This window comes from Rhipicephalus microplus, chromosome 4 (genome assembly GCF_043290135.1).
Source record: "Rhipicephalus microplus isolate Deutch F79 chromosome 4, USDA_Rmic, whole genome shotgun sequence".
Lineage (NCBI taxonomy): Eukaryota > Metazoa > Arthropoda > Arachnida > Ixodida > Ixodidae > Rhipicephalus > Rhipicephalus microplus.
Window position 1 is genome coordinate 97,059,628 of NC_134703.1, and position 24,327 is coordinate 97,083,954.

A 24,327-nucleotide genomic window follows, 5' to 3' on the forward strand; every position below is an offset into this window, starting at 1 on the left:
CTGCCACTCGAACGAAGTGGTCTAGCCAGTCATCTACGTATTCAAATGCATCACCATGAAACGGCTCCGGGGTGCATGCTGTGTAGACGACGCTTGGGGTGGATGCGAGTTGGTCTACGTTGCTCTCTTGCGTCTGACTTGCCGTTGTGGCGGTCATTCTTGCCGAGCTCATTGGAGCAAATTCAGGAGGTAGCCCTAGCAAGCGTCGGCTGAGGCGAAGTGCCAGGTTTTCCTCCGGAATAGTTGAAGTGATGGCAGAAGCTTGAAGCAGCTTGAGTTAAAACTAGCGAATTGGTATTGCACCCAGCACCTCCAACAGTTTGTCACGGTGATAAAATCAGTGCAAATAACAGCGTAGCAAACAGCACAACGGCTTCGATAGAGCAGCGTGAGTTCGTCGTCGTCTTTTCTGCTAACCAAATCCTTCGACACGCGCAAGTAATGATGACACTAGCGACGCAACAGCCTAAACCCACTATATGCCCGTGTCAATATTGTGTCAAAACACGGAAAAACGAGCCCTTGTAGGTATACACTTCTTTCCCTTATTACTTATTGAGGGTCTCGTACTCGCATACTTGGTGCCGTTAGGTTTTATACGAGTGACAGTAGCATTGGGCGTGTTGGTATAACATGATAAAGAGTGCTTACCAGCGCAAACGACAGGGCCCTTTCCTGACAACGGGCCTGTTCCTGACTTCTTCGCTCCAGCCTCATGTTGTCGTTCAGCGCTGTGTCTCGTCTCTTCTCCTGTACCCTCCTGCCCTGTCGTTTGCGCTGGTAAGCACTCTTTATCATGTTATACCAACACGCCCAATACTACTGTCTCTTGAGTTTCATTTCTAATACAACGGGCCCTTTCCTGACTTCTTCGCTCCAGCCTCATGTTGTCGTTCAGCGCTCTGTCTTATCTCTTCTCCTGTCCCCTCCTGCCCTGTCGTTTGCGCTGGTAAGCACTCTTTATCATGTTATACCAACACGCTCAATACTACTGTCTCTTGAGTTTTATTTCTAATACAACGGGCCCTTTCTGACTTCTTCGCTCCAGCCTCATGTTGTCGTTCAGCGCTCTGTCTCGTCTCTTCTCCTGTCCCCTCCTGCCGTGTCGTTTGCGCTGGTAAGCACTCTTTATTATTGTATACGAGGGACTATTGCTCAGCTGCTAGCTCGTAATAAGTTCATGTTCAACGCGACGCCATAGAGGCTCATAAAAGAGTGTGCCACACTCACCGCCACGGCTACAGGTGGCCCTGACTGGCACTCCCACGTTTAAATTCACATATAAACCCACTAATGTGGCTGGGGGGATAGCCGCTGTGATAGCTCAGTGGTAGAGCATCGAACGCGTTATTCGAAGGTCGCAGGTTCGGATCCTGCCCACGGCAAGTTATATTTTCACCCACTTTTCTTTCTCCTTATTTACATTACAATGGCCTAATAACTTCCCTTATACCTTCCTTGGCATTATTGTCTGTTAGATCTTATTAATATTGTGTAAAGCACGAAAAACGGGCCTCTAAGTATACACTTGTTTCCCTTATATATATATATATATATATATATATATATATATATATATATATATATATATATATATATATATATATATATATATATATATATATATATATATATATATATATATATAGCGCAGCAACATATATATATATATATATATGTTGCTGCGCTCGAAATATACAGAGAAGGAAGACGATGTGTGTGCCATTAGTCTCGTGAAAGGGGACACTGAAGAAGAAGACATGGTTTTGCTTGTGTTTTTGCTCTTGCCTCCAGCATAAAAACACCCCCGTTGGTTCTCGGACTCAACGTCTCGGTGATCTGCTTACGTGTGACCGCGACACTGGTGAAGGTGCTCGACTGCAAGCCTGCCGACGCTCTACACCCCATCTGGGAGCCGTCCATCAAGTACCGACACGCAGCCGCCTGTTATGACACCAGTGCACCGCTTCAGTCGGTGGTTGCTAGGCCTCTATTCTGAGCTGACCTCCTTGGACAAACATTCTACCAGGCATTTCGTGCCGCTGCCAATGGCCTCCGCCAGCCAGCCATAGGTGGTTCAAGGAATACAAGGGAGCTTCGTTTCCAATTCAGCCCAGGTAACACTTCCTCAGCCACATGTACCTGATCTATTCAGTAGTGCCCCACATGAATATGTTGAAGATTGGCTTGAGCATTACGAACGCGTGACCGACATCAACCAGTGGAATGTTTAACAGAAGCTCACCCGCACGTATTTCACTCTCGATGACAGCGCTTACACGTGGCTTGGAAGTCGAAAAGGCCGTATATCGACATGGAATAAGTTTCGTCAGCAGCTGATTCACACCTTTGCTAGCGTGGACCGTCGAGAGCGGGCTCAGCAGTTGCTCGAGTTAAGACTTCAAAAACCTAACGAAACTGTGACAATGTTCGCTGAAGACATGACGCGCCTATGTCGCCGGGCTTACCCAATATGTCCGAGGAGAAGAAGTCGCGCTACCCTATGCGTGGCGTGAAGCAACTGTTCGCCGGAGTTGTGCGCAGTGCCCCAACTACCGCGGCCGATTTTATAAGAGAAGCCACTGTCATTAAGCGTTCTCTGTACCAAAGATCGAGGCAATATGATCGCTCGTCCACTACCACCCCAATCAACGCCGCTTCAGTGACTCTGAAGAATCAGGGCTCCCTACGTGACCTAATCAGAGATATTGTTTAAGAAATTCAGAAGCTTCGGACTTCTTCAGTGGATACACCAGTGACCGCCGTTGCCGCAGTCGTTCATGACGAACTTATGCACGCTTTTTCAACTGCTGATCTTGGTTGCGAGCAGCGCCAAATGAGTTACGCCGACGCTGTCCGCTGTCCACCACCCGACCCACCTATTACGTCGTACTACCAGTCACCTACAGCCGCACCTTCGTCGCAACCTCTGCAGGCGGCTTTCAGTCGTCGGCCCATGTCTCCGATGTCTTCATGTCACCTGGCACATCTTGCCGCGCTTTACTCGCTACCACACAAGGTCATGGGACGCCCACAATTTCGCAGATTGGACGCTTGGTGCACTGTCGATCGGCGCTTCCTCTGCATCAACTGTGATGCTGCCGGCCTTATAGCTTGCTATTGTTAGTACCACGACACATCGCTTAACCCGTCTAGGCCAGGGTACAACGGTCGCCGTGCCAACGCCAACAACAATGTTCGCCATGACAACCCTGGTCTTCGAGAACCTCCAACAAAGTGGTCTCCCTATCATGAGTCACTTCCCAATCGCCAGCCCAACTCCACCCACAGGTCACGCTCTCCATCCTCTGCTCAGACATTGTCACCGAACCGACGTACTTTTGCTGACATTCAGCGAACAAAGTCACCCAGCCCTTACAGGGGAAACTATAGGCGGCGGCCTCTCGGGGTAAGATCGCAGTCCGACCACAAGACGATAAAAAGACCCCAGTACTGCCGCTACCGTTAAATACGACGCCGACGGATATTAACAACGACGAAATGGTCAGCGCCGACCTCAATGTGATTATTGATGGAGAGCAAGCGACGACCTTAGTCAACACGGGTGCAGATTTTTTCATAATAAGTCACAAGCTGGCCGAACGTCTTAGAAAAGTAAAAACGCCATGGACAGGACCGCATATGGGAACAGCGGGTGGTCAATTGCTGCTCCCCACTGAAAGATGCACAGCAAGAATCAGCATCGCAGATTCCTCTTTCGTCTAGACCTCCATCGTTCTCTCAGGGTGTTGCAAAGATTTAAATATACGAATGTACTTTCTTAGGGAGCATGGCGCAATAATCAACATCCCGGACAGCGTGGTTTTGTTTTACGAGAGTGCTCGTCTGCCTGCTTCTTCATCAGAGCACAAATCCTTTCGTCTCAAAGACCACAATATAGTTGTTGTATCGAGTGTGCTATCTAAAGTGAGCCCGCGCTATGCGCAGACGGTGCTCCACGCAGGCTATCACCCTTGGCCCTAACATGTATATAAGCGCACTCAATTAAAGGCAGTGTTCGTTCTCCAGCAACCCGAGGCTGGCGTCTTTCTTTATCGCATCGCGCGATACATGGTGTCAAAAGTGGGGTGTCACCAGTTTGGATAGCCGTCTTGGGGTGCCTGGAAAAGAACAGCGATAAAATTTGTGAAGCCACCGGACCCACTACGTTTGACAGGGGACATCAGTAGGAACTGGAAGTTGGTAATACAGAAATTTAACCTGTTCCTGGCCTCCTCCGAAACCAACGACAAGAGGCCTCACCCGGAGGCTGCGTAAGGTGCCCTTCTTCTGAGTATTGCAGGCGAAGAAACCATCAAGACCTGCAACAATTTCACTTTTATGGAGGGTAGAAGCAGCCTTGACTACGCTACGGTGGTCAAAAAATTTGAGGAGTACTGCGACGTCCAACAAAACAAAGTCTACGAGCAGTACGTCTTCCGGAAGAGGGTCCAGGAGCCGGGTGAGCCTTTCGAACATTTTCTGAGAGATTTCAAGACTGAAGCCCGAGCGTGCAACTTTGATGCATTGACTGATTCAATGGTCCGAGACCAAATCGTCTTCGGAACTAGGGATACTAAAGTAAAAGAGAAGCTGCTAGCAGACACAAGCTTACCTTGTAAAATGCCGAGAAAACTTGCAAGGCAGCCAAAATATCCACAGCACACCAAGAAGCTTGCGGTCAAGACATGCAGCAGGTTGACCCGGTGTGCAAACAAAGCCATGTGGCATGTACTTACAGGCGCAGAGACTACAAGTGTCGGAAATAAAGGCGAACACACGAGCCACGTAATAGCCCTGCGTTTGGAAAGGCATGCAGAAAGTGCAAAAAAAGAACCACTTCGCAGTTTGCTGTAGGGCGAGTGCCAATGTCGACGAACTCGAAGATTCAGAAAATGGCTTTGAAGTCCTCGAGATTTCCGTTAACAGAATCAGTGGCGCCGAGGTTGGAGCTTTGGGCACAGCAGGCGCTGGAGCATTGCCACTGGTGTCGCTTGTGTTGAAGCACTTTCGTCGTCGCATTCAACAAGCTCTGGAGAATCTTTGTGAAACGCATGGAAGCTAAACAAGATGTTTGGCTGGGGCGTCTCTTGTAGAGGACTATACCGCTGGAAGCCGATGGTCAATCACCTTCGGAGCTACTGCAGGGTCGGATCCTGCGCTCTACGTGGCCGTGCATTCCAAGGCAGCCCAAAACCCCAGTCTTCAAGCGCTGCCAAATGGAGACAAACAAGCGCCCACTGGCTCCTCTAAGGAAAGGTGATGTCGTACAAGTGAAGAACGGGATGTGGACTACAAAAGCAAAGGTCGTAGAGCCATTGGCTCAACCCCGGTGCTACAACGTCCTCACAGGGGGAGGTAGGCTACAGCGACGTAACTGGCAGCACATTTTACCCACTCAAGAAGCGTTTCATAAAAATTCTCAAGAGCTTGTCGAATGTGACGACGAAAGTGCTTCAACACAAGCGACACCAGTGCCAATGCCCACAACGCCTACTGTGTCCAGAGTTACAACCTCGGTGTGACTGGTTCCGGCTCTGCGGAGGTCGCTACGGCAGCGTAAATCCCCTCGCCATCTAACTTACAACAGAAACTTTGTGCAAGTGCCATGAAGCAGATGTGCAACCTGTATTAATGACGGGACTGTCGTACAGATGAACCAGTGACGTAACCTACGCAAACTTCACTTTCTCGTGTTCCTTTCCAGTTCCGTGTTGTCTCCTCTCAAAGAGAGGGGGATGTATCGAGTGTGTTATCTTAAGTGAGCCCACGCTATACGCAGACGGTGCTTCGCGCAAGCTTTCACCCTTGCGCCTCACATGTATATAAGCACACTCGATTAAAGGCAGTGTTCGTTCTCCAGCAACCCGAGGCTGGCGCCTTGCTTTATCGCATCGCGTGTTACAGTTGTGCCGCCTCGATCATGTATCCTCGTTTCAGTAGCATGTGACGTACCGTTCGACGGGGAAGGAGTCGCCGACCAACTAACCTCGCTGCTTTTCACTCACGGTATTTGAGTAGCACAACGAATAGTCAATGTCACCGACGGCCGAACGAACTTGCTGTTGACCAATTTCACCTCCGAGCAACGGCACCTTCCAAAAAGCACATCTTGGCATATTTTGATGAGATAGCACATGTTTGTGACTGCTTTTCAGCGCTCGAAGCAGCGCCACACAAGACTCACATGACCTAGCACCTAACCTTGACGCCAGCCCTACTTTAACTCAGCAATAGCGGGAATGCCTGCTTAGGCTTCAAGTCGAGTTCCACGACTGTTTTGTGTCAACCTCGAAATTTGGCCGGACGTCCTTGACCAAGCACTAAATCATCACAGAGGACACCGCTAGATCAATTTATCAAAATCCGTACCGTGTTGCTTCAAAAGAACGAGAAGCGATAGAACAGCAAGTAACAAAAATGCTTGAAGACGACGTGATTCAACTGTCGAAAAGCCCTTGGTCGTCACCTGTTCTTGTCAAGAAGAAGGACGGCAGCCTGCGTTTCTATGTGGATTATCGAAAGCTAAATCAGGTTACAAAAAATGACGTGTACCCGCTTTCCCGCATAGATTATTCGATCGACAGGCTTGGAAACTCCCGTTACTTCTCTTCCATGGACTTAAACAGTGGGTAATAGCAATTTGAAGTCGACCCCAATCATCGGGAAAAAATCACTTACGTGACGCCGCACGGACTGTACAAATTTAGTCTTGTGCTCCGCGCCTGCTACTTTCCAGCATCTCGTGGATACCGAGCTCTCTGGGCTTAGACGGAGAACATGCCTGTATACCTTGACGACGTCATTGTGTTTTTACAACGTTTGACGAACACCTTGAATGGTTGCAGGTGGTCTTGCAGGCAATACGAGCCGCAGGTGTGACGCTCAAGCCGGAGAAGTGTCACTTTGCTTTGAGAAACTACAGTTCCTTGGCCATGTCGTCACTTACGCAGGAGTCCGTCTAGACCCCGAGAAAGTTGCCGCCGTCGCACAGTTTCCAACTCCATCAGATAAAAAGGCAGTCAGGCATTTTCTGGGTGTCTGCGCATATTATTGCGGTTTATTCCAGATTTTTTGCGCATTGCGTCGCCTTCGACTCGTCTCACGAGGGATTGACGTCGCATTTTTATGGCGATGAACAGGAAGCTGCTTTCAATGACTTGCGGCAACGTCTACACACGACCCTCCAGCTTGCCCATTTTGATGAGACAGCTCCTACAGTGCTCCATACTGACGCCAGCAATGTTGGCCTCGGAGCTGTGCTTGTGCAGCGCCAGGACGACGAGGAAAGAGTGATCGCTTATGCAAGCAGAATTCTGTCACGCACAGAAGCAAATCACTCTACCACTGAAAAGTAATGCCTTACTGTGGTGTGGGCAGTTATGAAATTTCGGTCATACTTGTACAGCCGCCCATTCAAGGTTATCAGTGACCACCATTCGTTGTGTTGGTTGAAAAGTCTGAAAGGTCTTTCCGGGTAATTGGCACGCTGGAACCTTCGACTATAGGAATTTGGTATAACAATCGCGTACAAGTAGGGAAAACGACACATGGACGCCGACTGCCTGTCTCGAGCACCGATAAAGTTTGCTGCTCCTCTGGATAAAGAGACAGCATTCCTCGGAATCCTCGACACGTCCATGATCGCGGATCAGCAGCATGACTATTCTGAGCTACTTGGCTTGATTAATTATTCAGAAGGACGAAGCCAGAACGTGCGGAAAGCCTTTGCAAGACTATCGTCGTTCTGTCTGCGAAACAATATTCTTTACAAAATGAACTTCTCGTCAGACGGGTCCACCTACCTGCTTGTCGTCCTTATCACTCTTCGTTCTGAGGTATTGCAAGGGTGGCACAATGAGGTCATCACATCTCGACATTTAGGCTACACGCGCACACTGGGCATAGTTCGAGAAAGGAAATACTGGCCTAGACTCACCGCTGCCGTGAAGCATCATGTTCGGACCTGCCTCGATTGCCGGAGGCGGAAGTTACCTCCGACGAAATTAGCCAGTTTGCTTCACCCTGTCCAGATCCCGACCACTTCATTTGACGAGATCGGAATGGATCTTTTCGGCCCACTTCCGACCTATAGTGTTGGTAACCACTGCGTTATAGTGGCGACCGACTACCTTACTCGCTACGCCGAGACAAAAGCCATCCAGAGAAGCACAGCTGAGGAGGTGGCCCGATTCTTGATAAAGAACACTGTGCTGAGACACGGTGCGCCGTCAATCGTTATAACAGATTGCGGTACCGTATTCACGGCCGCGCTTTTAGATCATGTGTTGGTGCTCAGCGGTACTGTTCATCGTAAATCGAGAGCCTACCATTCACAAACCAACGGGTTGACCGAGCGGCTCAACGAAGCTCTGGAAGACATGCTTTCAATGTATGTGGACATCGAGCACAAAAACTGGGACGAGATTCTTCCTTACATGACGTTTGCATACAATACTGCTCAACAAGAAATCACACGTATGACTCCATTAAGCCTTGTTCCGGGACGAGAAGTAAAGACGATGTTGGACGCGATGCTGCCACACAAATGCGATGAAAATAAAACAAGTGCTGACGCGTTCACTCATCGCGCTGAGGAAGCCAGTCAGCTTGCACGTCTGAGAATTTACCAACAGAAATATTACGACGCAGGTCGCTATAACCGACGTCATACACCTGCAATGTACGAAACCGGGGACAGGCTATGGGTGTGGATGCCTCTACGAAGACAGGGACTCAGAATATACTTCGGACCTTATCGAGGGCTGTGACGACTAAGTGACGTTACTCACGAAGTCGTCCCGGATAGCCGAAACCGTACAAGGCGTCGCCAGCACCGACCTGAACTTTTGCACGTAGTGCGCATTAAGCCATACGTCAGCGAGTGACTCTGCGAAGCATCATCGCTTGTACAAAGTGACTTAATGCGCGAATGACTGACTGCCTCAGCTTTAGCATCTGGGCGATGCTCTATTACGGGGAGGCAAATGCCACGCTCGAAATAGACAGAGAACGAAGGCGATGTGCGCGCCATTTCTCTCGTGAAAAGGGACACTGAAGAAGACGTGCTTTTGTTTATGTCTTTTTGCTCTTAGCTCCTGCATAAAAACACATGCCGTCGGTTCTCGGACACAACGTCTGGGTGATCTGCTTACGTTGAAACGCGATATATATATATATATATATATATATATATATATATATATTTATATATATATATATATATATATATATATATATATATATATATATATATATATATAGCGTCCTTGCAACTGACTCGGGTCATTGCGGACCATAGTGAGCGTTAGGCCGCCGAACACAGTGTCACGGAGGCCACGCAGAAATTGGTATCTAATCTCGGAGAGCATGAGGCAAGAGAACTGGAAAGATATGAACTAAAAAAGAGAGGCGAAATTTCAGTGGTAAAAGATATAAAATTCAAGCGGGACTACAGTAGCTCCACTGCTCTGCAACAGGAAAATAGGAATGAGGCCGTACAAGAACGACAGGGACCACCCGTACCACAACCTAACTTTGAGGAGAAAAATGGGAACTCAAAACTACAGTGCAATTCTAATCAAAACATCCTTACTATCGAATATGACGCTGACGCTCCCGTGCCACGTGATAGCCAAGAGCAGCCGAAAACTTATGAGGAAAATGTCCTCAATCTGTCAAACACAACACTCACACCCGCTCAGCTTCAACTTTTGTCCAGAGGCTTGACCTTTTGTCCATCATCCGGTAGATTCAATGAATTTGACCTGTACCAAGACCTCGATAACTTTGCGCGTAATCTCCGCCTCCGTGAATACTTTCATGATCGCAAGGACTGTACGGACGAGAATAGAGTGATTGGTGGTGACAAATCATGGTGTCCGGGTGAGCAGAGGGACAAACACCTCGATGTGTATATATCAGCAGTTCGAAAAGATATCATCAGAGCAAATGAAAAAGATCGGTCATTTCGAAACAACATATCAAAGTCAGTACGAAGGGCACTCGATGAACTACGAAAAAACACTGGAATTACTATCAAACCGGCTGATAAAGGGGGCTGCATAGTAATTCTAAACACGTCGGACTACTTAAAGGAAAGGGAATGACAGCTATCAGACACAAAATTCTACAAAGAACTTCCAACGGACCCGACTTCCGAATTTGAAAAGGAGATAAAAGTAACCCTAAACAAATCTCCGCCGGGACGAGAAAACTACCGGCAAAATTTTAAAAGCAATGTTACCGGCCCATTCTGTTCCCGGTCGATTCTATTTGCTCCCCAAAATACACAAGGCAGGTAATCCGGGACGTCCGATAGTATGTAGTAACAGCACATCAACAGAAAATATATCAGAATTCATCAATTCCTTGATAAAAAACATCCCCCCAAATTTTCCCTATTACCTAAAGGACACAAACCACTTCATCTGCGAAACTTCAAGTCTCGACATCCCAGGCGGCAGTTTTCTGGTGACCATGGACGTCTGCTCACTGTACACCAACACTCCCCACCATGACGGAATAGCGGCTATGGTTTCAGAATATGTAAAATCTGACTCATCAACTAGTGTAAGTGTCGAGGTACTGTTCACACTTCTTGAACTTGTACTAAATTATAACCATTTTGAGTTCAACGGCAAGCATTTCCTTCAGGTCAGTGGCACTGCAATGAACACGAAAATGGCCCCAAACTTCGCGAGCACCTTTATGGCTTCACTTGAAATCCCATTAATTGAGGGACGCAACTTGAAACCTTTCTACTACAGAAGATACTTAGACAATAATTTTATGATATGTAACCATGATGAGGGAAGTCTTTTCCGCTTCATAGAGGATTTTAACAAATGCCACTCGTCAATAAAATTCCCGCAATAAATTTTCCAAAACTAGCATTAACTTTTTGGACGTCACTGTCACGGTCGAAAATGACCGCTTGTCAACAAACCTTTACAAAAAGCCTAGAGACCGTCAAATGTACCTACATTTCAACAGCAGCCACCCAAAGCATTGCAGAACGGGTATTTCATATTCTCAGGCCTACCGGTACCGCAGAATATGCACCAATATGCGGGAATTTGACAGACACGCGGAAGACCTAAAGCATTCCTTATTGAAACAAAATTATCCGGAAGACAATATTGACGATGCCATACTACGTGCTCGCAACGTGAACAGGAATGATATAATTAAGGGACCAAACAGAGTATCTAAAACGACTTCCCAAACGAACCTTGTACTAACTTACTCCTCATGAGCGCCACGAATCAACAACATACTTTCCCGCCATTTCAACATAATCAGGCAAAGCAAACGACTAACTTCTATTTTCGCAAAGCCACCTCACGTGGTGTACCGCCGGGATGAAAATCTGAAGGACATTCTTGTAAGAGCAAAAACAAACACCCCCGAAATTCAATCAGGGTGCCATCCCTGCGGAAAAGCTCGAAGCAAGGTATGCCCACAGATGATCACAACACGTGAATCCAAAGCGAACTTCTCGGATTTCAAATTTTGCATAACTGAAAGCCTTAATTGTGACTCCAGTAACGTAATATACATGCTACATTGCAACATCTGCGGACAAGAATATATCGGCCAAACAAACACGCCATTTCAGCTGCGGTTCAATAATCACCGGTACCACGCCACTTCATTGCCGAAGCTAACTTTGTCTAGACATCTGCGCCTGCCAAACCACAGTTTTGAAAATATAAGCGTAACTCTTTTGCAGTCCGGTTTCTCAAACAGACGCGAGCGCGAACAGCGTGAGGCATACTTTATTTTCAAATTTCGTACATTAGTAGCCGGCATCAACGAGGACCCCGGAAAACTCAACTGCCTCTGAGAAGTAAGCCAGGAGAAAATTGGTGACAAAGATTGATAGCTGGAGACCATGCTTTTTTCTGACTGACTCGTACGTGTCACTGTCCTTTCTTGTGTTTTTTTACATGCGCATACAAAGTGTTTACGTTCGCCTACCACTTCATGACCATTGAAGGGAAACGGACGAAGAATAAAGGTAAATAGCCGACCGACCCATTAACGAGAAACCTTTCCTTTACGCACGCCGCCCGCCGCCCGCCGAACGACCCTATACGGGGAAACCCCTTTCTTTACGCACGCCGTCACGGACCCTCCCGGCACTGCGGCGACAATCTTGGGTGGCCCGACACACGTCAAGAACTGAACAGCACGTGATATGAACCGTATGTGGATGTAGACGGACAGTTGGCTTCGTTCTCAGTGTTGACAGTAGTTCTTCCTCTTTTTTACTTTCTTTTTTTTCTTTCTTTTTTTCGTCTGTTTTCTCCCCTTTTTGTTTTTTCTCCTTTTTCTAGTTCCCTCTCACTCTCGCAAACGTCTTTCAAGGCGAGAGGGACGCGGCAGCAACGAAGTTTGGAAGCTCATGTCAGTATAACTCATCTCCTGATGAAGGGAGGACCCCTCCCGAAACTGTTGGGAAATAAATATATTTATCCTTGTTGACAACGCTCCCGTTGTGCCATATCCCATACCTTCACGAAGACTAACTGGCCCATTGAATTATTACTCCCACTATATATATATATATATATATATATATATATATATATATATATATATATATATATATATATATATATAACAGATGAGACATGGTGTCAGTTAGCACACACCAGTTTATTCTGACTGTTCTTCGTCTTCCTCATCTTCCTTTCCCCCACTCACCCGTGAAGCGTCACACGTTTCACCCTCTCCCGAAAGAGCGTCAACTTATTGGGACAATAGTAGCGGCGGAGTTTGCTGACGTGCACAATGTCAGTAGTTTTGCTTAATGGTGCCACGCATCGGTCGATCTCTTAGTTCACAGAAGAGACACTTTGAAGAATTGTGTAAGGTCATTCCATGACCTAACTGAGCTTTCTTTTGTTCAGGTGCAAAGGTGTTTTGTAGAGGACCTATTCGCCAGGTTGGAGATCTTGTGGTAGGAACTTTTTGTCGTAGATGATCTTGTTCTCCTGATGGCAGGCAAGCGTGTTCTTGAGTACACTTTTCTTTGCTTCTTGCACACTCTCCATCGGTTCGTTTAAAATTGTTTGTGTGAAGGAATTCCATACATGAGATACGATTGTGGATATCGTGTTGCTTCTTGTGGGGTTTTGTTGTATTCTTCGACAACATCCGAGAGATGTTTGACCCAAGACTTCTGCGGCTGCTCATTCATTTTGCACTTTAGCCGGGTTACAATAGTCTCATTCGTACGTTCGTTCATGCCATTACATTGAGAGAATTGGGAGGACGTGAACAATTGGTGGACACCGTGGCATTTTAGGAACTGCTTGGATTTTGCAGCTGTGAACACTGGCCGTCGATGAAGTAGGAACTTCTTGGGCTTTCCTGCAGCAAAAATGATGTTGATGCTGCAGCAAAAATGATGTTGATGCATGAAGTGTATGCGTTACAAGGCTCATTCTTGTGGGGAAACACCCAGACATACCGCGTAGCATGGTCGATCGCCAAATGAATAAATTTCTTTGCCGAGCCGCATCGAGAAACGCCACCTATAGTGCCCATTGCTAAAAGATGAAAAGGTTATTCTGCAGGTGGTATTGACTCGAGAGATCCGAATCTCTTGGTTTTCAGCTTCTTGCAACGCTGACATATGTCACAGTGACGGACGTAGGATGAAATGTCTGCGATGATTTCCGGCCAGTAGTAGGATGCTGACAACAAGTCCAGAGTTTTTTTTTTATCTTCGACGTGTTCGAACTGACAGTGTGCTTTTTGCAGAATGCCCAGTCGTAGCTTGAGAGGAACGTACACTTTCAGAATTGCTTTACGTGTCATGATAGTGACCTCATTTCTTGTTGCGTACTTGCAGCGAGGGTGGTCATCCTGGTGAGTTTGAAGCTCTGGTTATGAGAGGAGTTGAACCATAGGGCTCCGCGAAAAGGCGTCCACCTCGATGTTTTCGCTGCCTTTTTGATGTCATATGTTAACGTCATACATCGACAGCTTCAGAGACCATCGAAAGAGCTGGCCATGGAATGTTTTTTGTGGTTTTGAGCCATTATAAAGCAGCATGATAAATGACAACAGTGAATGGTCGTTCATGAAGATAGCAGTGCCACTTGTCAACAGCGTCAATTATATCGAGGCATTCGAGCTCTGTAATGGCATAATATAGATTGTGCGTGAGTAGTTTGCGCGAGTGATGGGCAACGGTGTGTTCTTTACCATCATGATCTAGTTGCTTCAAAACTGCACCTACGCTTGTTTTAGATGCCCCACAATAAAGAATGCGTGGTTTCTTGCAAGAAAAATTCGTAAAATTCCCTTCACTACGGCGTCTCTCATAATCATATGGTGGTTTTGGGATGTTAAACCCCACATATCAATCAATCAAATTCGTAAAATTGGTTGTTTGGTCAGACAGTATTTCATTTTCTCAAAAGATTGTTCACATAAAGACTCCCATTTCCATGGTGTGTCCTTCTTCAACAGTTTTGTAAGTGGGAAAACTATGTCACTGCAGTGCGGTATAAACTGGCGGTAAATGTTGGTGGTGCCTCAAAAACACCAAAGCTATTTCGGGGATTTCGGTCTTGGGAATCGCAATACAGCTTCTGTGTTTCTTCGTATAGGCAACACTGTACCGTGCGACACTGTGTGACCCAGATATTCCATAGAATATTGGGCAAAATGGCACTTTTTCAGTTTTAGTTTCGTATTCTCTTTTTTAGGGCATGCAATAGAGCTTGGAGGTGTTCTAGGTGCTCAGTAAATGTGTCGGAGATGACTCCAATATTATCAAATAATTAACGACATTATTCAAGTTCTCTTGCCTGATAACTGATTTCACAGCTCTTGCGAACACAGTAGGAGCATTTCTCAAACCGAACGGCATAACAAGCCACTCATAATTGCCATTCGGCGTGACGAATGCTGTTTTTTGGGATGTCCTCTGGGTGAATTCTGACGTACCAGTAGCCTGATGTGATATCCAATGTCGAAAAATATTTTGATTTTCCCAGGTAGTCTAGAACATCGTCTATACGCGGAATAGGTTGGTAGTCAGGCAGAGTGATAGAGTTAAGTTTTCTATAATCAATGCCTGAATCAATGTCATTCGCCTTTTTTTCTCTGCAAGAATGGTGGGAGCCATGTATGGTGAAAAATATGGACGCACTACACCTTGCTTGAGAAGTCCACTTGCCTGACAATTTCCTCTGTCTGCCGGGGAGCACCGAAGTGCTGGTCTATGGATAGAGACGTTGTTGCTGAGGGCAATGCAATGTCGTTCATCCACGATACATCCGAGGTCTATCTGAGACTTTGAGAAAATGTCCTCGTAACTGTGAAGCACCTCGCTCAAAGCAGCTTGTTGCGATGGTGGAAGGTGCGTAACATCAACAGCTTAAAGTGGGGTTGTATCGGCGCTGAAGACACACTTTTGAGTTTGAGAGGAATTCTGCAGAGCTTTGTTGTCTTAAAGCAAAGTCATCGTGTTAAAGTCCAGTGAAAGGCTGAAAAAGGAGGCATTGTCTAGGCCTAGCAAGAATTCTGTCTTCATGCCTGGCAGAACATGTGCTTGGACTGCCCGCTTTAACCTCCCTATCTCCAACTGTATGTGTACGCGGCCCAAAGTTTTTATGATTGACGTGGCTTGTTGAAAACTAATGCATGGATCCTTGAGCAATAGCCGCTCCTGTATCCAGAGTTGCGTTCGCCATGTGTCCGTTCACAAGTGCACGAAAAAGTTTTAATAATGCTTTGGGCCACCCGCTGCATTTCTCTGGTTGTCACTTAGAGCACACACCATTTCACAACAAGGGCATTCATTGTGCCAGTCAAACTGATTCGACAAAACAGCAGATACACAATGTCGGCACTCACTGTGAGGGGTGTGCATCGATCCTGAAGGAAGCCATCGTCACGTAGAATGAGGCTTTCGGTGCATGAGCTGCAACTTTGCTGAGTGTAGAATCATCTATGTGGACAGAGTCTTCTACGTGAAGAGCAGCAGCAAGCCACTTGGCCGGGATGGTGGGCGTCAATCCAGCGAGGCGCCTTTTGATCTTCTCAGGTAGATCGTCGGTCAATCCCGATACTATGTGAACGTCCTTCAAGTTCGCGAGGCGACCAAGGCGCGTCTTCTTTTCGTAGCAGTGCCTGGTGCGCTGTTGTCTTTTGAGCCTGCAGTGTATAAATTGGCGGAAAGGGTCGCTGACAGGTGCAGAAAATTGTACTATCATGCTTTTTTGATGCCTTCTTACATATCTTCTGCGACGAAAATTTCGGTGAGGTACCAGCGGAATGCCTCACCTTCCAGGTACTCACCGATGCAGTCGATGCGATCTCGTTCAGACAAGCTAACGTTACTAGCCTTCGTTTCGAAAAAGTGCAACCACTTGTCCACAGGGATGCCGTCTTCAGCTTCGGTGAATTTCGGCAGGCTAATCATCTTCTTTGGTGGGCTCATGATATTGCTGTGGTAGATCCTATCGACTTACTATAACGGATGAGACAAGCCAGCGTCAGTCAGTACACCAATGTATTCTGACTGTGCGTCTTCATTTTCCTTCCCCCCTTCACCTGTAAAGCGTCGCACACACACCCACACACACACACACACACACACGTATATATATATATATATATATATATATATATATATATATATATATATATATATATATATATATATATCCGGGTTTTGCGTTTGCGTGCGTGCTTATTTCGTGAGCGAACAAGAGGGGGGAGGGGGGCGCTTATTATTGCCGCGTCATCGCGCCAATCATCAGTGTTCGGCTTGCGCCCCCATGGTAGGTGGGAGCTTCTACGGGCTGCTCTCTCAAAACAAAACAAAAACGGTGCCAAAACTTTACCTGGAGCGACCATGTTCTCTTACTCCAGCGTTTTGTAGAGGTACGTGAGATCAGATCTAAATGAGTTGAGTGCCAGTATGCACTTCGTATAACACTGCAATTTGCTAGCTTTGCTTCGTAAAACATTCGAATGTGTTTCCATTGCAATCATTGCTTCGCCCTTTTGGCAAAACTGCGACTTTTTTGAAAAAGAGAGCGTAGTAATACGCCGACCAAAAGCAAAGGAATGACCAACCCTGATTATGCCTTCAAAAAAAATTCTGGGATCATATGAATGTAAGCGATCGATAAGTATTCTGTCATAATTTTCAACTGATTCCTGTGCAGTGGCAATATATGCTTGGGGAGGGTTCCAAATGGCAGCGGCATGTTCTAGTTGTGGTCTAACAAGCTATTTGTACGTGAGATGTTTCACTTGCAGTGGTGCACGACGGATGTGACGTTTCATAAATCCGAAGGTCTTGTTTGCTGATGAAATTGCATTACTCAAACTAACAATCCACGTGAGGCCGTACATTAGAGTTACACCTAAGAAGTGACACATTAAAATTAATTCAACGGGGATGTTTGCGACTATGTAAATAGAGAGTAGGAATTGAGACGGCGGTAAATGGAAGCAAACGTGCATTTTTCAGATATTAGAGTCATTTTCTAATGGTCTCACAAGTTATGCACGTTGTCAAGGTCGTTCGGCAGGCTCGTCAGGAACCGTCCCTTTGCATTTACACAAAGATTTCCCCTTGTTGATATGCTGCCTCACGCAGTAATCACTATTTAATGATATTTCATCATAAGAGACCGTCGTGTTCTAAAACTATCACTGCGTACCACCGAATGAGAGACGATGAAGGCGGCGAAGCTTCGAAGAGTTTTATCGGCAAACCATGAAACATCCGCTCGCCATGCCATGTGTCTGTCTGTCTGTCTGTCTGTCCATCCGTCCGTCTGTGTATCTGTCTCTCAGTTTGTCCGTCCATCCATCTTTTTGTCCATCCTTCCGTCCTTCTCCATGTTCATCCGTTCGTCCGTTCGTCTGTGCCTGGCTATCTGTATGCATGTATGTCTGTTAATTTGTCCACCCGTCCATCTGTCTGTCTGTGTCTGTCTGTATGTAAGTTCATCCATCTGTCTGTCCGCCCGTCCACCTAGTGAACACTTCAAGTACCACCACCTCGCATTGTTTCATCATATATTCATCATATACAAGTACCGCCATCCAGTGGACATTTGAAGGACTACAACTAGAGGTGGCTACTACATACAGGAGACACGCGACTGATGCCTTAAGGAACTTTGCCTCCAAAACATGTCGTGTTATTTCGGCTCCAAAACTGCTTCCAACGTGTGCACTCAAAATGACCTTTCCTATCTGATTGCGCTCTCTCTAAATCATGCCTCACGGTGGTCTGAGTTTCGAGATCAGCTAGTTGTCATAATAGCACATTGTGATGAATGATGCACAGTCTTCAAAAAAGAATGCTAAAGAATATGACACTGCCTAAATGTGTAGGAGCTTTCAGGGACACATACTACTAGAACCATCTCTAAAATTAAATTGTGGTGAAACTTCATTCTAAAAGAAATGGCGTGCAAACACGGACATCAGAAGAAAGCCATGACACCGCAAACAGATACTAACAACTGAAGAACCGCACAAGAGCTTAAATGAAAAATGGCACGAGAACATATCTGCGCATGCCCGTGCAATCTGTGAACTTATTAATCTGTCATGCTTGGGGGTCTAAGTGCAAGATAACTGCTGAGACTTTTGGCTTTACTTTTTGAACAAGTTACTCAATGGTTGGCCCTTGCATATGCTACCAATATTATTGATGTGCCACGCTTCAATCAGTAGACTCGTTTCTTCATTCCAGAGAAAAATATAAAAAAAGACATGCCCTGTTTATTTTAAAATGAATACGTACCAAGTAGCTCTGCACTATCTTATTCTAATGCTGTGAAACAATTGTGCGGTGATCTTTGAAGATAGCGCTGAGTATCTTACAAGCATTTGATGAAATGCTCAGCAGTTACTAATTGGAAAAGTTGATTTAGAAATACGATGTAGACAAAGAGTGGAAAAACCAGTAAAATGAACCAAGACACAAGAAAAATCACTGTCTGCTTTGTTCTTTTGCTCTCTTGCTGTTTCGTTTTTCCAGACGTTTCACCAGAATTCTTTTTTTTCTTTTCGAGGAACTATTATAAAGTTTGATTATTGATCATTTTGTCTATATCACGACATGATCCAAACAGCCCAGGAACAGAATAATTATCACGAACACGCTGGAAGGCCAGCAGGATTTCTTTAAGGTTGACAACTTGATCGATATATAGAACAAAAAAGGACATCGAGACAAAAAGGAAAGTGAAATGTGAAATAATGACGACGACATCTCCACATGTTAACAAACTCGCATTGCATGAAATGTTCCTCAATGTTCCCTCACTAGAAGAAAAGACTGGAATATCAGCGATCTTGCGAGTGAGGTATCTGACAATGAAAAAGCAGTACGATAATTTGTTCCTTGGCCTTGCTGTATGTTTGGTGTTTCTGCCTTCGTGGTACACACCGCAAGGTAAGCAGCAATACCTGCTTTACCCACGTGTGCTTTTTACCACAGCAATAACTTCAAGTAAATGTAATATAACGACAAAATTTGGTGACATTTGGGCGAACGCTACGCTAGCCACTGCTCAATGTAAAAACGAAATTTGTTCGTTTTACAGTTTTCTGATCAAAATAACAATTTCTAGATAGCATCTAAAATGTTAGGGATTCCATAACAAATGAACGTGTGTTAAAAACTTGGAACCAATGGTTATATCTAAATAAAGTTACTAGCGGAGCATTCCACCACCAGTCACCTTCAACCGTCTTAATATTGCGCTATTTGTTGCAACTGTTGAGCGTGTAACCAAGGCTCAGATAAATGAAATTAAAATAATATCTTCACCCATGAGTGTTACCCGTAATAAATTTCATTCGATGAATGCCTTTCGCAACTGTTTTTCATGTGAAGGAACAGACAACGGTACCCCACTTTCGACAGGCCTCTTTCGATTGATCATCGTAGTTTTCGCTTATGTAAAAAAAGTACTTTATTTGCTACTCTACGCTTGTTTTTTAATTCGTCTTTCTTCTGTAGTTTAATTCGTCTGTAGTGAGGTTTGTCATCGTTAGAGTAGTTAAGTTTATTTGTTTTCACTGAAACGCTTGAACTCTGCTCAGGGTCGAAATATTAGTACACAGTTACTGTGATAAGTTTAGTAATTTTTCAGATGCGACATGTCCTGCTCAAAGAAACGAGCAGCAGTTTTGACGTTTTCTTCTCGCTATTCTCTTTCATTTTATACTGCTTTATTTACACCTCTGACTAGCTTGTATACCTTATCAAATATTCATTTGCCTTTTTTCTTCTAAGGCATATATTACCTAATCTCATTAGCTTGTTGCGCAGGATATTTCGTTGAATCGTTTATAACAGTATACAGAGTACGCAATACTACTCGAATGAATGAATAAACTTTATTTGAAGCCCGGCAGTTTCCTTCGGGTTAGACTTTTGGTGAATGTTTACGGAAGAATGGGCTGGTCATCGGGACCAGGCCTATCATCATCATCATCATCATCATCATCATCATCATCATCAGCCTGACTACGTCCTCTGCAGGATAAAGGCCTCTCCCATGTTCCGCCAGTTAACCCGGTCCTGTGCTTGCTGCTGCCAATTTATACCCGCAAACTTCTTAATCTCATCTGCCCACCTAACTTTCTGCCTCCCCCTAACCCGCTTGCCTTCTCTGGGAATCCAGTTGGTTACCCTTAACGACCAGCGGTTATCCTGTCTACGCGCTACATGCCAGGCCCGTGTCCATTTCTTCTTGATTTCAGCTACGATATTCTTAATCCTCGTTTGTTCCCTAATCCACTCTGCTCTCTTCTTGTCTTTTAAGGTTACACCTACCATTTTTCTTTCCATTGCTCGTTGCGTCCTCCTCAATTTAAGCTGAACCCTCTTTGTAAGTCTCCAGGTTTCTGCTCCGTAGCCAAGTACCGGCAAGATACAGCTGTTATATACCTTCCTCTTGAAGGATAGTGGCAATCTACCTGTCATAATTTGAGAGTGCTTTCCAAATGTCCTCCACCCCATTCTTATTCTTCTAGTTACTTCAATCTCGTGTTTTGGCTCCGCGGTTATGACCTGCCCTAAGTATACATAGTCTTTTACAACTTGAAGTGCACTATTACCTATCTCGAAGCGCTGCGCTTTTCCGAGGTTGTTGTACATTACTTTCGCTTTCTGCAAATTTATTTTAAGACCCACCTTTCTGCTCTCCTTGTCTAACTCAGTAATCATGAGTTGCAATTCGTCCCCAGAGTTACTCAGCAATGCAATGTCATCGGCGAAGCGCAGGTTACTAAGGTACTCTCCATTAACTCTTATCCCTAACTGTTCCCATTCTAGGCTTCTGAAAACCTCCTGTAAGCACGCGGTAAATAGCATTCGGGAGATTTTGTCCCCCTGCCTTACACCCTTCTTGATTGGTATTCTGTTGCTTTCTTTATGAAGCACTATGGTAGCAGTTGATCCCCTGTAGATTTCTTCTAGAATGTTTATATATACTTCATCGACGCCCTGATTCCGCAGTGTCTGCATAACGGCTGATAATTCTACTGAATCAAGCGCCTTCTCGTAATCTATGAATGCTATGTATAGTGGTTGGTTATATTCTGAGCATTTCTCTATTACCTGATTGATAGTATGAATGTGGTCAATTGTTGAGTAGCCTGTTCGAAATCCTGCTTGTTCCTTTGGTTGATTGAATTCTAATGTTTTCTCTACTCTGTTAGCAATTACCTTTGTAAATAGCTTGTATACTACAGAGAGCAAGCTAATCGGCCTGTAATTCTTCAAGTCCTTGTCATCTCCTTTCTTATATATTAAGGTGATGTTAGCGTTCTCCCAAGACTCTGGTACTCTTCCTGTCAGGAGACACCTCGTAAACAGGGTGGCTAGTTTTTCTAACACAATCTGTCCTCCATCTTTCAGCAGATCTGATGTTACCTGATCCTCACAAGCAGCTTTGCCTCTTTGCATGCTCTCCAACGCTTTTCTGACTTCTTCTATCATTACTGGTGGGGTGTCATCTGGGTTACTGCTAGTTCTTATAGTATTGTGGTCGTGGTTGTCCAGGCTACTGTACAGATTTCTGTAAACCTCCTCCGCTATTTACCTATCCTATCCCTATTGGTAGTTATTTTCCCTTCTTTGTCCCTTAGTGCATACATGCGATTTTTGCCTATCCCAAGTTTATTCTTCACTGCTTTGACGCTTCCTTCGTTTTTCAGAGCGTGTTCAATTCTCTCCATGTTATACATTCTTACATCGGATACCTTACGCCTGTTAATCAATTTAGAAAGCTCTGCCAGTTCTATTTTGTCTGTTGTACTTGAGAGTTTCATAATTTTACGCTTCCTAATGAGATTCTTCGTTTCCCGGGAAAGCTTGCCAGTGTCCTGTCTAACTACCCGGCTTCCAACTTCCACTGCACACTCCGTATTGATACTCGTCAGATTATCATTCATTGTATTTATGCTAAGGTTGGTTTCCTCACTAAGAGCTGAGTACCTGTTCTGAAGCGATACTCTGAATACCTGTACTTTCCCTCTCAGTGCTAGCTCATTGATTGGCTTCTTGCGTATCAGTTTTTCTCGTTCCTTCCTCAAGTCTAGGCGAATTCGAGACCGTACCATTCTATGGTCCCTGCATCGTACCTTGCCGACCACTATAAAGCACCACTAATGTAATTAAAAATCAATTTGGCTATACGTTTTTTTTACCGCAGTGCTACCTATTTTTATTTACATCTGTGTCATTTTTAGTTTCTTGATCCTTTTTCTATTCAACTTCTCTTTCTCTTCAATGCAGCTGTGTTCTTTTTCTGCCCTTGCCAATGACTACTACAACAACAACTACTACTACTACTACTACTACTATGCTACTACTACGAATAATAACAATTGTAAAGATAATGTTAACCAATAGGCGTACCTTACGGAGGAGGTGGTTTTCTTCATAAAGAAAATTTCATAAGTATTTTACGTTCTTCTCTTAGTTTTGTTGTTGCGTATTTTCTTTGTGTTCCTTTACTTCTATATTTTTTTTCGCTCGATTTGTTTTTGTGCGCTAAGCTTTACTCTCTCAACTCTTTTTTTTTTCAGCTTCTTTGCCTCTTTCTCACCCTGGCATCTGTCCTTCTCCCCCTAACTTGCCTTTTCCTCCTTGTTGCTACGCTACGCAATGCTGTATTATAGTATACAAGGCTATAACTTGCTCTGCTAGTATGCGTACATAGCCGACTAGTTTGGGCAATCAGCTATGGGTAGTAGTTACTTCAATTTAAATATCAAGTCACCAAAATTTTTTCTTATAGCGTTTTTCTCATTTTCTATCTTTATTACTGTTCGTTCATTTTCTGGGTGTACTTGTCTTGAGAGAAAAACCCCCTTTTATTAAAATAAGACAGACTTTGTGGGCCGACCAACTTCTGCCACATTGGGTATGTGCATGTTACAGTTCTAGATGGGTGATCTGTAGGTTCAAGCTTTCGGGACTCGGCTTGTCGGCTTCTTATGAGATAATAGAGAGAGAGAGAGAGAGAAACAGTGAGAAAATGCAGGGAAGTTAAACACGCTTGGTTTGGTTGGCTACCCAACCATGAGGTGGGAGAAAGCAGGAATGATAGAAGGACATAGAGAAAAAAAGAAAAGTAAGAAAGAGATGGATAAATCGCTGGTTCGAGACGACACGGCACGGTCTCACGCTGTTCTTTCACAGCGCTCGTGAAGTCCGGTGGTTCATAAGAAGCAAGCTTTCGTGGCTGTGAGTGTGTGTGAAACTGTCAACCAAGGTCCCAGGATCTCTTTTTACTGTAAGTGGTCGGAAATCCAGCTGACGTATTTTGGTTTTCATAACTTGTCAAGACTGGTAGATTGGGCAGTGGCAAAGAATGTGATCAAGCGTCTCCTCACAGGCGCAAATGTTTCATGCCGAACTGATCACCATTCCAAGAAGACAAGAATACGTATTCGAAACTGCCACACCCAATCTCATGCGAGACAGCACAGTTTCAACGCGTCATGGGAGCCCGGATGGCAAACAAAGTTGCAAGTTTGTGTCGATAGAATACAGGCACACAATATATAAACCCTGCGTATTCTATTGTAGGAGAGTTATATGACGACCAAGTGATTGTAGTTCACTTGCGCGTCCATTCTCAAGAGTGGTTGGGCATGCGCAGGTCTTGGTCATCAGCCGATCGAGCCGCTTCATCCGCACGATCATTGCCAAAAATACCGCGATGACTCCGCAACCATCGAAATACAATATTGTGACCTTCCTCGAGGGCTTGGTTGTAGTCGTGCCTTATCTGATAAACACAGTGTTCGTGA

At 45.1% G+C, this 24,327-nt stretch overlaps 1 protein-coding gene across 1 annotated transcript in view; it reads left to right on the forward strand.

Moving 5' to 3' along the window:
- Window positions 1–19,321: 19,321 nt before the first annotated feature.
- LOC119185353 (venom metalloproteinase BumaMPs1-like) overlaps window positions 19,322–24,327 on the forward strand; it is a 55,175-nt gene continuing 50,169 nt past the window's right edge. Inside the window, exon 1 of the mRNA XM_075891915.1 lies at window positions 19,322–19,450. Coding sequence (XP_075748030.1) covers window positions 19,372–19,450 — 79 coding nt within the window. The 5' untranslated portion in view covers window positions 19,322–19,371. The remainder of the gene's footprint in view (window positions 19,451–24,327) is intronic.